This window comes from Silene latifolia, chromosome 7, assembly GCF_048544455.1.
Source record: "Silene latifolia isolate original U9 population chromosome 7, ASM4854445v1, whole genome shotgun sequence".
Taxonomy (NCBI): Eukaryota; Viridiplantae; Streptophyta; class Magnoliopsida; order Caryophyllales; family Caryophyllaceae; genus Silene; species Silene latifolia.
Genome location: NC_133532.1, coordinates 13,663,864 through 13,681,194, shown reverse-complemented (window position 1 = coordinate 13,681,194; position 17,331 = coordinate 13,663,864). Strand labels below are relative to the sequence as shown.

Below are 17,331 nucleotides of genomic sequence, written 5' to 3'. Positions count from 1 at the left end.
ATTTGGGGCACCTGCCAGCAGATGATAAGCTTTGGGCAAATGTCAACAGATGATGAATTTTGGACAAATGCCAGCAGATGATAAACTTTGGGCATGTGTCAGCAGTTGCCGAACTACGACGCGGGTTTGATTCCGTCAGAAACGGATACGTAGACGCCTAAGGATAAGGCTCAATCCACCATATATGCAATTTGTGAGTCGACGACCAATGACGATAATTTGACACAACAGAAGCAAGAGTCAATCCCCAACGAAGTTTCAGGTATGATCTCTTCTTATGGCTGGCGAGCTTATATACGCAAGTCTAATGGACTATAAACGACCCGAAGAATCCTCAGGTCGAGAGGGACCTGGGGTATACTTTGACTTTCGCCTTGTCCAAGCCTCAGTCAAAGTGGGGGCTCTGTAGATACCCGTATCCGTCGATATTGGAATTTATAGAGAACCCGACAAACACCCGATGATGATAGGACACATGTATTCTTTAGTTGTCATTGTCATTATTTGAAGCTCGTTTTACGATGTAGAATGGGCGTCGTCGATGAAGTATTTTATTAATTTAAATGATATTTAAATTAATGTTCTTTTAAGTGAGTTCATTTTATTAATTTAAATGATATTTAAATTATGGCTTTTTTTAGGTGAATTCAATTTATTTTATTTTATTTTGAATTTATTTTCCCAAGTTTATTTTATTGAAAATAAAATAAATATTTGATTTGAAAAATCATTTTATGAGTATATTTGGTTTGAAAAATCATTTATTTTAATGTGTTAATTGATTTGAAAAATCGATTTGAAAATCGAAAAGAACTCGTTTTGAACATGTGTTTTTGAGCTCGATTTTAGCTCGGTTTTTGAGCCCGTTTTCTTTACGAATTGGCACGAATCTCGAGTACACTAACCAACCTAGACCACTACCCATCCAACCCCAGTTCGAACCCCATAACCACGGCCCAAATCCCATCCCAAATCACCCCCAACAGCCCGCGCAAAACACCAAGCCTACCCCCTGTTTTGTGTGATGAATCCCGAGCCCAAAACCCGCTCCAAATACCACCAAAACCCATGCCCATTAACCCTAACCATACCCTAATATCCTACCCATATTACCTTACCTTAATCACCAAGAAAAACCCCCAAACGAACCCTAGAAAACCCCCAAAAAGCTGCTGGACAGCAGCTATGTTCAGCCGAGCCCGTCTGCCTCTCCTCCCTTTTACCCTACTTTAACTCCTTATAAATACCCACCCTTCACCATACATTCAGGCCTCTAAGTTCTCCATACATCCTACCTTCACTCACAAGCTTTAAACCTCAGAAACAAACCCTAATTGCCTCTCAAAAACCCTCTACAAAACCGACATCCAAACTGAGACAGTTTGTGTGTCCTCTTCGAAAAACAATTCGTTCCTCCTCCAAACCTCCATCAAAACTCGAGTTTCTTGTTCCTAATTAACCATATAACATCCATCTACACATTAGACAAAGATTTATGAACCAAATTGCCCTTGAGAGTACACGAAATCCCTCGAAAAACAGAGTGTTATACACTCTGTTTTCGCGGTTTGTTCTTGTCTGTCCAGTTCTGTTTGTGCTCGTTTTTCGTGCCCAATAACTCAAAACGAGCAGGGGTTGCTTTAAGATCTCTGTTCTCCTCTCTTTCTAGTTTTCAAAACATCTTTTAAATCGAATTTTCATCGTGAAACGAGGGAGAAATCGCTGTTTGAAAGTTGCTGTCCAGATTCGATAAAAACGCGTGTTTGCTTTGTTTCTTCGTCGACGACGGCCTCTCGAGATAAAATCTATCATCGATTACGACCCAAGACGGTGTCAACGATACATGTAGGTTGAGGGTGCATCAAATCTTCCTCTTTCTCCCTTTTATTTCGTTTTTTTATGTTTGTTTTTTATAGTTTGTTTTTATTCGTTTATCGTTTTTGTTTATCGATTGTTTAATTAACTATGAAACTAGTTTAGTCCGAGTATGAGTTAAAGTACCACCATGAACACCCGCGTTGACTTGAGATGGGAAAGAAACCGCTACATCAGTCGGTCGTACACCCCCGTCTCATTTACATATCCTCGTGTTCAAGGTAGGACATAAATAAAACGAACTTCTAACTTTGCTCCTCGTTTTTGACCCTTTGTTTGTTTCGGCCAATTCGACACATCCTAGGACCATTCACATGTTAGTTTGACCTGTGATTGTTAACATATGACTTATTTAGGCGACATTCGATCATTTAAATAACCTAATTAGACATGTTAAGGTGCTTCGACATAGCTTTTAAAATCAATCGACGATTCTGTAACTTAAATTGAATGCATCTCGCTCTTTCACCTAATTTCTCGCTAGTATAAGAGTGCGTGATTAGCACCTTCTTATTAACACTCGATGAGTTAAATTAATTAGCGAATTTGACCTAATTTGACCCCTTTAGGCCGTGTAGAATGCGCGTTTGCAAGGTATCTTTTCAAATCGATCAACGTCGTTTCTAACTTGTTTTCTAATTTGTTTCGAGCTCGTTTCGCAATCAATTGATCTAACTAATGAACCTGACCTAGGACCTAGGGTAGCCGTGTTTGGTTTGGCCGTGATTTGGCCGTGTCCTTTGATCTTTCTTGTTTCGTTTGTTTTGCATCGTTTGTTCTTTATTTGTTTTGTCGCTTGTAATTTATCGTTTGTTCATCGAGTTGTAATTTTCAAGTTAGTTTCCCTTTATCGAGTCAAAACCTCTTTCAAAAACCTTAGTTTTGTTTGGTTAGATGGTTGTGTCCCAATGCATGTAAGAGCGTAGTAAATCGCATGTTGTTTAAAGCAACATGGCCCGGTTTATGCTAATGCATGCTTTGGTGCGTAGCCCTATGTCTAATTCGATGAGATTAAGTGAAAGCACACATCACGAGGAGTGACCCAAGGCCGTGAGTCATGTAAGCCGTGGGCCACCCCTCTTGTGCACGGTTTCCTAGGCTGAATGGCCGTGTAATGTATCGTGTACGGTTTTGTATGTAGCAATTGTATTTAGATCGAGTTGTATCTTTAATTTATTGTTGTGTCGGCATGAAATGCCTGGTTTGTAATAGGTAGATCCCAACGGCTTCCCCATTCCCCTTAAGCCTTGTTTGCTTTCGTTCATATGTTGCTTAGATCAATCAACCCACATGCTAAATTACAACTTTGACAAAGTTAGTTTAGTTGCATCTAAATCGACATAGAAACTTCACATGTTAGGGTTAAAACGATGTTTGCATTTCATATATCGTAGTAGCTATGACCTTGTTTGAAATCCATACTTGACTTAGTAGAGGTCGTTATTGATGGGCGGGGTTGGGTGTCCTTATGGGCTTCCCAACACGTGTACCCTCACCCCTTACTCAAGATCTATGGTTTGTGGATCCGTCTAAATACCATTGGATTACGAGAGTCATTCAAATCGAGTGATATAGGGTACAAGTCTTTATCTTTAATCACTCGTAGTCGATTGGCTTTATGCTTTTCGATGAAAGGTGTAAAGTTGACTTGAACGGTTCCAAGTTCCCAAAAAACTTGGTGGCGACTCTAATATGTCTTAATTCGATTCGAAAGAACCTCGAGTCGATTATGCCTAGTGTGGATCCCGCGGACGCAGTTCCCGAGGGCCTTGTCCACAAGATCGTCTGATTGTATTGCATTCCAGGTAGGGTTTCCCTACTCAGTATTAGTCACATGATATGTTGGTTGTGATTTCTGATTGTTGAATATTATCATACTCGTATTGTGACGGTCGTTGGATTTGGTTGTTGATAGTAGTTGTGATTGATTGTATCTGTCTGTGTTCTTTGGGGTGCGTCCCTGGCTGAGTGGAGTCACTTGCGGGAGTGGCTTCACGCCCATGATTCGCCTTACAGGAACCCGCCACATAAGGGATGTGCACATTAATGGATTTGGGTTTATCGCTCGATGGAGATGAGCGGGGCTTAGGTGGGAACGGCTGCGGTCCCCCACTGGCGGCGAGGAGTAACCTGTTGCGATGGGTGCTCTGACAGGGCTACACACTTTAGTGTGTAGTCAGTATTGTGGAGTTGGTGATGAAGTTCAGAGTATATCTGTGACGATTGAGCTGTATTGTTTGTTGTATTGTTGAGTTATATAAATTGTGTGATTAGTACTGACCCCGTTTAAATGTTTTGAAAATCGTGGTGATCCATTCGGGAATGGTGAGCGGTTGTTGAGCGGTATAAGTTGAGATACAAGGGCTAGGCGGGATGTGTCGCCATCGATGATAGAGTCTTCCATTGTAGTTTTGATAGTTGTTAGACAGTTGTTTTGAGAACATGTAATCCGTATTTTGGCAGTTTGGTTTTTGGATTGTATTCACTCACTTAAACTTTATACTATTTAAATGTTGTTTCTTTATTATCTTTTGATTATCATTACCTCGGGAAACCGAGATGGTGACAGCTTTATACCTGAGTGGTCCTGGTAAGGCACTTGGAGTATGGGGGTGTCACAAACCAGGGGTGGGGGGAATGGGGGGGGGGGGGGGGGGGATCACCTGCGTTGAAAACAATATCAACGGTGACCGGACAAGGTATCGGAGGGATGGTAACGACAATGGACCCAAACCCGGACAAGTGATAGGCTTTAAAACCATTACCAAGAGCAAAAAACGACTCCACCCAAGTTGCATGCAATGAGACAGCCAAAGAAACAGACGGAGAAACAAGGGAGACCGAAAAGAGAAACCCGATCGCAAGAACCACGAAGAACCGAGTCAAAACGAAACGGTAGAGAAAAAGGTGAGAAAACTGTGGTGAAGATCTAGAAATTTAGAGCGATAAACACGGCACCAGAGACAAGCCAAGACGGTCCCATCTCCGGTAACAGATCGACGGGCAGAACAGAAACTCCGGCGAGAGGGAAAAGTGGTGGAGGGAACCAAAATAATTATTGGGGATATCAAGAGACGAGATGCGATGTATCGCCGGAGATGGGTTCTTAGGCTTAGGAAGAACCCATCTCCGGCGATAGGGTAGGGAAAGAAGAAGGGAGGCAATGTATGGAGGGTGGAGGCGGTGGAACAAGAGAAGCTAGGTTAGGGTTTTTTTTAGAGAGGGGGGAGAGGAAAGTTAGAGAGAGAAGCGGGCTGGTTATTGGTCAATTTAATTCGTAACATTTAACGAACGCATAAAATGATAAAAACAACCCGAACCACACCCGATCCGACCAGGTCGCATTTTCAGGAGTACCATCCACAAGACTGACAAACTGACAATGACTTGCAATTGTTGATAGAGTGATCTCAAACTCCCAACCATAAACCCTTAAAAAATCACTCAAACTTGCTCAAATCTTGCAATGGCACTCACTTCATTTGCATATCCACATCAAATTGTCTTCTCCTTATCAAAATTACCCCAAGATTCAACCTTTACACCTGCAACAAAATCATGGATTCAACTTTCTTCAGCTGCACAAAAAAGGCTTCAACTTTCTTACATTACTTGTTCTTCTTCTTCACCATCATCATCACAAGAAACTACCTCTGAGACTGCTGAATCATGTGTTAATTTGGGTCTTTCTCTTTTTTCCAAAGGAAGGGTTTGTTTCTCTTCTTTCTTTCCTTTTGTATTTTCAAATTTATGAGGTTTTGTGATCTGGGTTACTTGATTTTTGATGATTCTTTGCTGTATTGATGATAATTTTGAAATGGGTAGGTTGAGTTTATGAATTTTGTGCTGAAAATTTGATGAAAGTTGTGTGTAATTGATGAAATTAGATACCCTTTGCCTCCTTCAACACGTCTCCCTTAAGACAAGGCTTTTCCATCTGAAGTTAAGACGGAGAAAATGTGAACTTTTTTGATAAAAAGTTCAGAGAACAATTTTCTAACAAAATGTGAACAAATTTAGCTGTAAAACGGTAATAAAATCGTCACTTTTCATAAAATGACAACATTTTCTCCGTCTTAATTTCAGCGGGAAAAGGCGGTCTGATATGAGAATTTGCCTTGTTGGAAACCTTAGATACTGCTAAAATATGTCAGACAGATGTGTTTTTTATTTTTAGCAATTGTAGATTGATAGAGATAAGTGCTCTACAAATTATTATGGTGAAGTTTTCGAAACATGGAAAGGTAATCAGTGAATTAGTAGTGCTGATATTGAATTGAGTGAGTGTGGAGACGAGAGCTGATCCTCTATCGCACTCTATGTTCCATCTTGTGTCCCACTGTCCAATTATTATGATATAGGCAATCTTTTTATAAGATTTATGGATGATTCGACGAAAGGAGAGGTATTGGGACACAATATGGGACATGAATGTGGGACAAGTGATTCGTACGCTGTCGGGATTTTGGATGTGGTTTTGATAGGCGACGAAGGGTATGTGTTATTTTCTACAACAGATATATTTAGTCTGCGACTGTCTTAGGCATATGTTCATCATTCTTTTTTTACACTAAGACAATGAGTAAGGAGGAGACTAGTTATGGCTATTGTTATTGGACGAGAAGTCATTCAAATTGTAAAGTGGACGGATCAATTTACAGACTAACAGTATTGTCAAAATAGATAGAGATATAATGAAATCGTTAATAAATGGCCGAGGCAGAGGGAGAACTGTGTTGTTAGATCAGGCATCTTGAACAATCTATAAATTTGCAGCCATTTTTCAAATTTCTTTGTATTTGCATCTATTCTTTGTTATCTTCCCCAAGGCCTTATCTGGATAGCAAAAGAGGAGAAAAAGGGACGGGAGGGGGAAGGAGGAACAGAAAAAGGAGGGTAGGGGAAAAGTTCTCCCTCCAAATCTCTCCTTTGTCGGAGAGATTGTAATTTTTGAGAAATAGCGGGATCCAATTTTCTTCCCCTCTAATCTCTCCACCTTCATCTTGCTAACCAAACAAAAGAAATCACCTCCCTCCATTTCCCTCCCTTTCCCTTTCCCTCCATATCCCCCTATCCAAGCACACCCTAATACCTTTTCCTTTGTTTTTTTATCACACATCTTGTTGTCGTTTGCATCTCCTCTAAGCTTTCCCGGACATTATTGTTTAAGTATTCACACTTTTGTTCTCACTTTTTTCTCTCCCACTTCCATCTCTTTCGCTTTTCTTTAGATTTTTCGTGTAGGTGATTTCCACTTTGCATTGACTTTTCCGTATGACGGTTCATTGACTGTTCCGTATGACGGTTCATTTGGGACCAAGGCCTATTGCTGTTAGTGTATTTGGTTTTAGAAAGGTTTTGTATCTTGTTGATCACGTTGATCTTGAACTGAATTTTCTAGGATTCTGTTTCTGACCTATTTGTTACTACTATTTGCAGGTTAGAGAAGCACTAGAACAGTTCGATGTGGCCCTTACATTGAATCCTAATGTTATGGAATCTCAAGCAGCACTTTACAATAAAGCATGTTGTCATGCTTACAGGTAGATATCTATGTTGCTTCTGGACTATATCCGCAATCTACTCGAAGGTTGTCATTGACTTGATCAATGATCAGGCACTATCCGATAAGTGTAGTGTACATTTGTTAAAAAATAGTTAGAAGGGGCTTGGCTATCAATTATGTTTTGGGACTTATATTGATAATTTACTGAGTGATATTGATAATTTACAATGTACTTCGAAATTCCAAGATAAACCTCATATAATTGGTTTTTTACTGGAGGTGTCCATTTTGTAGTGTATGAAATAGGAAACAATGATCAAAACTTGAATTTTAATATTTTTAGCAACGTTTATGTGTGTTGTATCCACATCTTTCTGAAACAATGGGTTCAATATACCCAGTCTCTTGCTTCCTACACCAATTAACCTTCAGTAGTCAACTCTCTTATTTTCTGTTTTCATCCGATGCATCAGCTAGCTGACATTTTTAGTATCCTCTCTCCTTGAGGTAGGGGTGAAGGAAAGCAAGCTGCTGAGTGTTTGCGCACTGCTCTTAAAGAATATGATCTCAAATTTGGTACCATCCTCAATGATCCAGACTTGGCTTCATTCAGAGCAACACCAGAATTCAAGGAGTTGCAAGAAGAGGTCAATGGCAAGCTTTTGTGATTCTTTTTGAATTTTTATTGTTTGTATGGACAATGGACCTCACATATACTCGCACCATTCACTTTTCGTTTTCATACAGTCCATGAACTTGACACATTTACTCCTGCTATCCAAAATGCAGGCAAGACTTGGTGGTGAGGATATAGGCTATAGTTTTAGGAGAGACCTCAAGCTCATTAGTGAAGTCCAAGCTCCATTCCGTGGAGTTAGAAGATTCTTTTATGTGGCTTTTGCCGCAGCTGCAGGAATTTCAACTTTTTTCACAATACCGCGGTTAATCCTTGCAATTCAAGGAGGAGATAATGCTCCTGATCTTGTAAACACAGCTACAAATGCAGGCATTAATATTGGAGGTTAGACATCTTTTTTTCTCTAATATACACTGTTTTTTTTTTGGCACTTGGTAACTTGAGAGAAATTATATGCTGTCTGGTAGTGCTTTTGGTTTACCACTAAAGCAAATCTCTGTGAATGATTTCCGTAAATCTGTTTTGTATGTGAAGTATCAACATGTTTCTTGAGTATGATGTAGCTGTGAAATCAGCGATGTGCAGGTTTTGTAGTTCTGGTGGCACTATTTTTGTGGGAGAATAAGAAAGAGGAGGAGCAGCTAGCGCAAATTTCTCGAAATGAAACTCTGTCAAGGTTACCATTACGGCTTTCTACAAACCGCGTGGTGGAACTTGTGCAGCTGCGAGATACTGCAAGACCGGTTAGTGCTGAATGTATTATCATACATTCTGACTCACATTCAATAATTTCTTGAACAAAACTGTTTTTGCAAAGTAAACTAAGTGCATGAGAATGATAAATGTGACCCATTATTCATTTTAAGATATTTCAGCCATGAGCTTAAAAAGGGATTGTTTTTAAGAACAATATCAGATAATTTCTTCTGGATGTTTTTAAGAATTTCCTATTACCATCGGGGTGCATCAAGGTTCCGCACTTAGTCCTTTTCTCTTTGCTATAGTTATGGATGAGTTGACAAGGGATATTCAGGACGACATCCCTTGGTGTATGATGTTTGCTGACGATATTGTGTTGATTGATGAGACAAAAGAGGGGGTGGAGAGAAAGTTGGAATTGTGGAGGCAGACTTTAGAGACTCGTGGGTTCAGGCTGAGCAAGAGTAAGACTGAGTATTTGAGGTGTCAGTTCACTAAGGTGGCGGGGTTGAGATCGACAGAGGCGGGGAGTATTATTTTTGATGGGAATGTTGTTGAGGGTTCGGATTTCTTCAGATATCTAGGATCTATTATTCAAAAAGATGGGGAGTTAGACGGAGATGTGGCTCACAGAATTAAAGCGGGATGGTTGAAATGGAAGAGTGCTTCAGGGTTTCTATGCGATAAAGATATGCCCCAAAGATTAAAGGGAAAATTTTATCGCACGGCAATTAGGCCTGCCCTACTTTACGGCTCCGAGTGTTGGGCCGTGAAACATTGTCACATTCAAAAGATGAGTGTGGCGGAGATGCGCATGTTGAGGTGGATGTGCGGACATACAAGGAAAGATCGGTTAAGGAATGAGGTGATTAGGGAAAAGGTTAAAGTGGCGCCAATAGAGGACAAGATGGAAAACCGACTAAGATGGTTTGGCCATGTGAGAAGGAGACCTATGGACGCACTTTTGATTAGGAGGCCGGAGACTTGGAGAACCGAAAAGGTCCCTAGAGGCAGAGGAAGACCGAGACAGACATGGTTGAGAGTGATAGAGCACGATATGAGAGTTCCGGGGCTTGAGGAGAGTATGGTGACGGAGAGGGCACAATGGAGGGAAAGGATACATGTGGATTTTTAGTATTTGATGTTTTTTTGATGATTTAGTGCTTTTATTTATTTATTTAATTTAAAGAAATTAATTTATTTATTTTTCTCCCCTTTATTACACACTTTTTCAACAACCACTTTCTTATAGATTTTACCTGGTTCATTCCGGATCCTTAACTCTATTTCGGTTTTTAAAAATCGTTTTAATCTTTTCTCTCGATTTAAATTTTAAGTTTTTATAAAAGAAAGACGGAATTCGATTTTAAAACCCCTAAGTTCACCTTGACTTTCCATTACATTTTCGTTCTCCCTTTTGTTTTTTATCTTCCCTTTTTTATTCGCATTTTGAGGCGTGCGTGCACCCATGGACGGTTCGAAAGGATGATTCATGTCAGCCGACCCCAAATCATTTTGGGATTAAGGCTCTGATGTTGTTGTTGTTGTTGTTGTTGTTTTTTTTTTTTTTTTTTTTTAAATGGATGCACATGCATATGAAGTAGGAACTCAATAGTACAGCACTCACTTTCCACCACACAAGTCACAACACATGGCTAAAACGAAATGTAAACTATATGAAACATAAACTATCCTCTGAGACAGAGAGCATCTGATAACAAGCTTCAAAACTGGTAAATTTTCTTCTAATATGATTTTTTTTCGTAAAGGGCTTTGTCTTCATTTCGAGCTAATCATTTTTCTTCTTATATATCCTTACGTGTGTTCTAATATTCCTTTTATTAGCGGAACATTTAGGTAATTCTGGCTGGGAGAAAGGAGAGTGTTTCATTGGCAATGCGGAAAGCCGAAAAGTTTAGGAGTGAACTCCTTAGAAGAGGTGTTCTTTTAGTTCCTGTCATTTGGGGTGAAGGCAAGGCAGCTCCAGTAGTGAAGAAAGGCTTTGGGAGTTCTGAGAAGACTGCTACTGCTCTTCCTTCTATAGGGGTGAGGTTTCTTCCAAATCTTACTTTGAACTACTAATCCCTTCAATTATACTTGATCTCTTACCACTTCCCTTTCAGTCGCTTCTTTGGATTTTGCAATATCCATTTTGGGAAATTTTGAAACAATGAGTCTATGAGAGTACCCTTAAAAACAACAATGATTACGTGAGGAAAAGGAGATGTGTCAGATTTAGGAAATTTAACTTAAAAAGCAAGAAGACTACTTCGGTTTATTTCGCAAGAGCAAATGATTTGAATTCAGAAATGGAATTAAGTAGCTTTTAATCAAAAAATAGTAACTTGATCCTGCCTTTGTAACGATATTGTAAACGTTAAGTTGTTAGCTATGTTCTGATCACGACATCCAGTAATTACGAAAATGTGTTCCCACCCTGTTCTTGACAATCCGAAACACCAGTATATTTTATGTTCTTATATTCATGGCAGGATGAATTTGAGAAACGAGCTCAGTCTGTAACTGCAAAATCAAAGCTGCAAGCTGAGGTGCGGTTCAAGGCCGAGGCGGTGTCTCCAGGAGAATGGGAAAGGTGACTTAACTACCTGTTTTCTGGTTTTCTAAATTGATGATCAATAGGGAACATGACAGTTGCGTCACACTCTCACATGCCCGTCAAGCTTAGTTAGGCGATATAATTCCAATTATCCACACGCTGCTTTCGCTTTGTATCTTAAGAATCCTATCTCTGATAATTACATGAACCTTGACTTAAACGATGGTGATAGAAGATGTGTCTTTGTGAGATCATCTGGTTATAGTAGACCGACATAGTCAACGTCAGCAGGGCCCTTCCATGGAAATTGAATCGAAGAATAAGAAAATTGATCGTAAAAAATGATGAAATTATAATTTAATGCATTTTTTGTAGGCTTTTGTGTTATTGAATCCTGCCATCACTTTAGTATTGTAAGAATATGTCACCTTCGTCCACTTGAAGGCTTGAAGCTAACGTTTCATCTCCGTATTCCAAGTTTCTATTATTGTTCTGGATTTGATATTTGGGAGTAAAGCTAGTGATCATTGATTTGTCGAAAATTTGCAAAATTCTTATTCTTCCGTGACTGTCAAATTCTTTTGGAGTGTAATCAAATGATTAGTTTCCATAAGAATTAAATTACTTTGGATGGCTTTCATCATGATTTAGGAGACTAGCATTTGCTTAGACGGAGATTTTCTTTCATACAAGCTTAACCAAAATAGTTTCTCAAATACACGATAGTTAACATGTTTGCATTGAGATGCATGTGCATGTTTGTTCATCGGTATATCTTTATTTCAGGTGGATAAAGGACCAACAAAAATCTGAAGGAGTTACACCTGGTGAGGACGTGTACATATTACTACGCCTAGATGGTCGTATCCGCAGATCTGGCAGGGTGAGTTTGTGATCGACTTGTACATGATTCTGTTTTTGACAACTCTAGTTATGAAGAAGTCACTTGGACTATAATGCCCTTTGCTCTGGAATTTGTCAATTCTATTCTGCATAGACCGAATTTAAATTATGCTGTACACAAAATGGATTTGAGGCATGTTTTCAGCTTTATTTGTTACATCGCAGACTACTAAAAGTCGTTACCTCGTCTGTGTTCATTTTCAGGGAATGCCCGACTGGGAACAAATTTTATCAGAGCTTCCTGCGATGGACGACTTGCTGAGCCAACTTGAAAAATGAGGCTGTTACTCTTTATCTTACCGCATTCTTTTGGGTTAACCTTTTGGCATTTGGATAGTTTGTTAAATTATACGGAGTATTAACTGTGTATGACTGATGCTAGCCTTTGTGCCAGCTTGTAAAGCAAAATCTCTAGGATACTGGATGCTATGAACATTGATTCTTTTTAACAGTTTTTTATCTATTGAAGGCTCATGTTGCGTTTCAAAATAAACGCTGAGGTGCCTTCCCTTGTCCTCTCTTCCTCGTATCATGTTTTCATTCAATGTTAGTATTGCGCTATCACATTCAAACTGTTTGGTGTTCGGGAAATCAATGGCTAAATTCAATACTCGTGCAAAAGTTTATGCCGAGCTTCTGAAGTTTCCAAGTTAAAAATTCGCGTCAAAACATTGGACATATCTTTTACCCATGAGAATTGTGAAACTGTTTCCTAGGGCACACCGATAATATACTTAAAACTCCATTCACTAATAAACTTGTGATTAATAATGTAAGGCCGCAGAAACACAGCTGACAGCACCCAAACCGTGCATTGTCTAAATACAACTATCCCTAGTGATCAGAATTCGGAAAGCATATTTTCAGTTTGAATTTCCCAAGTTAAGTACGGGGTAGAAAAACAGGTACACGTATGGAACTTGACCGAACTTCACTTAGATTTCTTCAGAAGCTTCCTGTGATTTGCTTTCGGCTGGTTTAGATTTCGATGGTGTCATTGGTGATGGAGATCCTTCAGCTCCCATCTCAGCCTTCAGTTCATTAATGCTCTGCTCAAGCTCATTGATACGATTACCCATCTCATCAAGTGCAAAGGAAGTTAAGGATTAACACATAAATATATGATCGTCTAGGAAGGTTTACTACACTATCCCAGCAATTCAGAAGCAAATGGCAGTGTTAAGGGGTCAGATGTGCGGAAGCATAACCCTACCTATGTTTAGCTCGGAGACTGTTATCAATTGACCCATGATGAAAGTTGAAATGAGAAGTGCAGAAGTCACTGTTACTCCACAGTAAAAAAAATTGCGGCTAATTTAGGAAATCAATAGCTGAAAGTTTTAGACACACGTTAACTGCCCATATTAAGGGACTTTGTGTGATATAGCGACAAAAATCAAAAGTATTTGTCATGCTAAGGTTCATGAATTGATAATCAAGTACTTCGTAAAAATAAACTGAAAGGATATTCTTAGTAACAATAGTGTCAGACATAGCTTGAAATCTGGTTTGCTGCAAGAGAAAAATCAAGTCAATAAGCTCTACCTATCGGACTATCGTCTATCAGAATTCGAAAATAATGGGGTATAAGCAGGACTCACCATCTGCGCAAGAAGGTTTTGCACCTGAATAGCAGATTAAACAAATTAGTAAATAAAGGGGGTAAAGCTCTATAGGTCTCAAAATCACACGGACTGAAGCATTATAGATGACGGATGAATAATTATCTAAAAGTACCTTAAAACAAAAAAATGCACTCATTGATTCAATATTTATTTTTTTGATAGTAAGAAATAGGGTGATTATAGTACACCCCAAAAGTTACAGAACAAGCTAGTCGACTAATTTTGTGATGGTTATATGCTTAAAGTGTCTTTATGAGATAGAACAAAGTGTCCTCTGTCAGAAGAGTGTAGTAAACATGTTTAGTTCAAAACTGACGTCATGGCGTCATGCACAGCAATTTGAATATATGAAGAGTCAGTATTTGAAAATTTTCAGAAAAATAAATCATAGGCCCAGCCAGTTATAAAATAACACTATGGAGAAAAGAGAGGACAAGTGTATTGCCAAAACTTGATGCATAGTATGAGCTAAGACAAAGCCGACTATAAAATTGGTGATGTTCAAAAATAAAAATAAAATTGAAGTTGTACGAAACTTACAAAAGTTGTCATGTCTGCAGAATTTTGCTTACCATCTGAATCATGTCCATCCTACAAGCAAAAAATGCAAAGATTACACAAAGTCCAACTTAGAATGATTAAAAGGGAAATATCTTACTAATAGAGCATCAACATGCCATAAACTCTCCCTACAATGTAGCCTAAGAGGACTTCAAGCTGTCAACACATTTACTCCGTTTACTCCTCATTGAAGTAAAAAAAAAAATTACAATACCTAACTAAAGCATAATTCAGGCATAACAAAGTTTTCATGTAACGATTTACTCCGTATTACTCATTTTCTTTTTTTGGTAGCAAGGATGCCCATATCTAGCCATCTCGTAGTGTGAGATACAAGATCTGCAAGCAAGGTTTATGCCTTTCTTCAAAGGTGGAAGCCAACCACAATATGTTGTGTGATGCGATATTTCTTACCATATACTCCCTCCCATTCACTGGAATCATACCATGAATTGAATATATGTAAGGAGTATTTTATTCAAATGGAAGAGAGTAATGTTTATATAAAGTTCTAAAACAACCAGTGATTAAGCTCAGCCAGTATGAATTAACAAAAGGTTGAACCCTTCATCATATTCAAAGCACATTGAGAAAGGTCAGAAGTCTGAATATTCCATGCTAGAAAGTACATGTCTTGACTAAACTAAGCCGTGCCTAGGCCAATCGTGCTTGAAAAGTATTAATATACATATCCTTGAACACATTAGCAGAAATCAAAGGTAATCTTTTGTAACTTTCCCTAATTACAAAAGATACACAACAAGCAGAATGACTATATATGTAGCGTTATTTTAAAGAAAACACTTGGAAGGAATATAACAACTTAACAAGCATTCAACAAGTATAACCTCGACAAAGCAGAGCACTATCTCTCTCCCAACATAAAAGCGTTAAAACAGGTATACAGAAGACAGTATAGCACTATAAGCAACTAAAACAACTGTCTTGGCCATTAAAAAAAAGGAATGTCATTGGGAAGCAATGAGCAGAAATTGGTATATTAGTAACAGGCAATTTTCCCCAACTGCTAAAGATACCAACTGAAGTTGTTTATCATGGGGCAGTGCATACATACAAACATAACTGCCCTTATATTATTTTTCTTAAACCTCACCCCCATTGGCTCACCTCAACGTTACATACAAGATTTATCGGATGAATAACTCATTTTTTAAAAATCACTTTTGCAGATCAATTAGATCTAAAAAAAACTAAATCGAAATCCAAATAAGAACTGAGAGAGATATGCTCATACAAAGCAATGCTGCACACGTTTTAACACTTGTCAACGGATAATCTAGGCACATCGGCGTACATTAAAGAGCCACAATACACACACAAGGTACTATGATCCCATAACAAATTAATAGAGGGCCGGAGGATGCCGGAGAACATTTTAACACAAAAAAACACTCCTACATTGTGTAACTAATCGACTACTTTGATAAAAAAATTCTCATACCGACACAAAACACCATATGCACCACAACTGAGAAACAACTTTAGACCTCAAGGTAATTACCTAGACGATGTCCTCAAAAACAAGCAAATTGTGACTCGTTTACAATTAAATCATCAATTCTCATGTAACTCTTTAATACATACTACACAGCGATACGAATACACAATACACATACGCGATACACATTACTACGCATTTTATACACTGTAACACAGATACTTAGTCAACAGAGATCACAATAGTCAGAATACGAGTACGAAATACGTGGGAAACAGGGAATCCGGTGGCATTTGCTACAACTAGAAATCAACGAAAACCTATATCACATTTGCTACAACTACGCAAATCTTCAATAGATCACTGCAAATTCTTAGACATTCATCATAATCATCAAACAACAAGATCACATACAATTACAATTAAATGCACTTATTTGATTATAATGTCTAATGCAGGGAATGAGACGATGATATTAATTAAAATTTGAAATCTGGAAACGATAAATCAAATTGTTTGAATCGAAATGCGCGAGATCGTAGCAAGGAATCAACTGAAAAAATTAAATACAAATGAAAATGAATTTGAAAGGGAAATCGTGCTTACCATAGCTGGGGAACGGAGAAATTAGGGTTTAAAATTTGAATCGATGATGAAAAAGTTTGAAATTGGGGAAGAATGCAAGACAGTATGGAAATTGGAAGTGGGCCGTTTTATTGGGAAGTGGGAGAGGCGTTTTTGAGTTTTGAATATTTTGTGTACCCCACCTTATTTACATTTTTTTATATTTTAAATTAAAACGATTTTAACAAATCGGTTTATTTCCGATTAATATTATGTTGTTTATTTTAGATATAAGGCGATAAAGTAACAAAAAGCATAAATACTATATACCTCCTGTTTATAATTATACAATTAATATACATTTATCCAAGCTTATGTTTAATTTTTCTGAGTTTTTTTAAAGTTTATTTTTTTATATTTAAGTAGTTGAGTTCAGATACTTTATAATATATAACTCGGATTTTTTAAAATAAAACTCGAAAACTTTAAAATAGAGCTTGAATTTTACACCATACAAATGGTTATATAGTCTATTACTTACATAAAAAGGGTGAGGTGACTAGGTAAGTATACTCCAAGGACCCAAATTATACATTTCTATCTAGTTATAAGGACCTAAAATTTCAAAGACTAGCTAAAACCTTTGATTGTTTCCGTTTATTTCACATCCACTATTCCGTTATATACCCAAATTATACATCTCTATCTAGTTATAAGGACCTGAAGTATTTTATTTGCATGCTACAATATTTTACTACTTTAATTGCTCATAGAAAATCAAAGCGTCTTACTTGTGACGGATAATTTTCCTCTCACAATAAAGCAAGTGAGAGGGCAAGTAAGAAGAAATGAAGCACCCCATGGATATTTGTCACTTGCATATTATGAAAGAGACACTATCCATTTTCAGCTTATGACGGATAGTGCATGTCTTCAATGAGAATT

The 17,331-nt window shown here is 38.1% G+C and overlaps 2 protein-coding genes across 2 annotated transcripts; one reads left to right on the top strand and one right to left on the bottom strand.

The window, feature by feature from the left end:
* The first annotated feature begins 5,229 nt into the window (after positions 1-5,229).
* Positions 5,230-12,651, top strand: LOC141591793 (protein LOW PSII ACCUMULATION 1, chloroplastic-like). Its single transcript, XM_074412257.1, has 9 exons — positions 5,230-5,584; positions 7,315-7,418; positions 7,893-8,028; positions 8,171-8,402; positions 8,604-8,761; positions 10,575-10,763; positions 11,210-11,310; positions 12,061-12,157; positions 12,382-12,651. Exons 1-9 carry the CDS (start codon positions 5,342-5,344, stop codon positions 12,454-12,456), a joined length of 1,335 nt encoding a protein of 444 aa, XP_074268358.1. The 5' UTR covers positions 5,230-5,341; the 3' UTR covers positions 12,457-12,651.
* Positions 12,652-12,908: 257 nt separating this feature from the next.
* On the bottom strand, positions 12,909-16,536 carry LOC141590904 (heat shock factor-binding protein-like). The gene is made up of 5 exons (XM_074411419.1): positions 16,429-16,536; positions 14,343-14,393; positions 13,779-13,802; positions 13,647-13,689; positions 12,909-13,264 (listed from the first exon to the last, which is right to left on the bottom strand). Exons 1-5 carry the CDS (start codon positions 16,429-16,431, stop codon positions 13,113-13,115), a joined length of 273 nt encoding a protein of 90 aa, XP_074267520.1. The 5' UTR covers positions 16,432-16,536; the 3' UTR covers positions 12,909-13,112.
* Between the last annotated feature and the right edge of the window lie 795 nt (positions 16,537-17,331).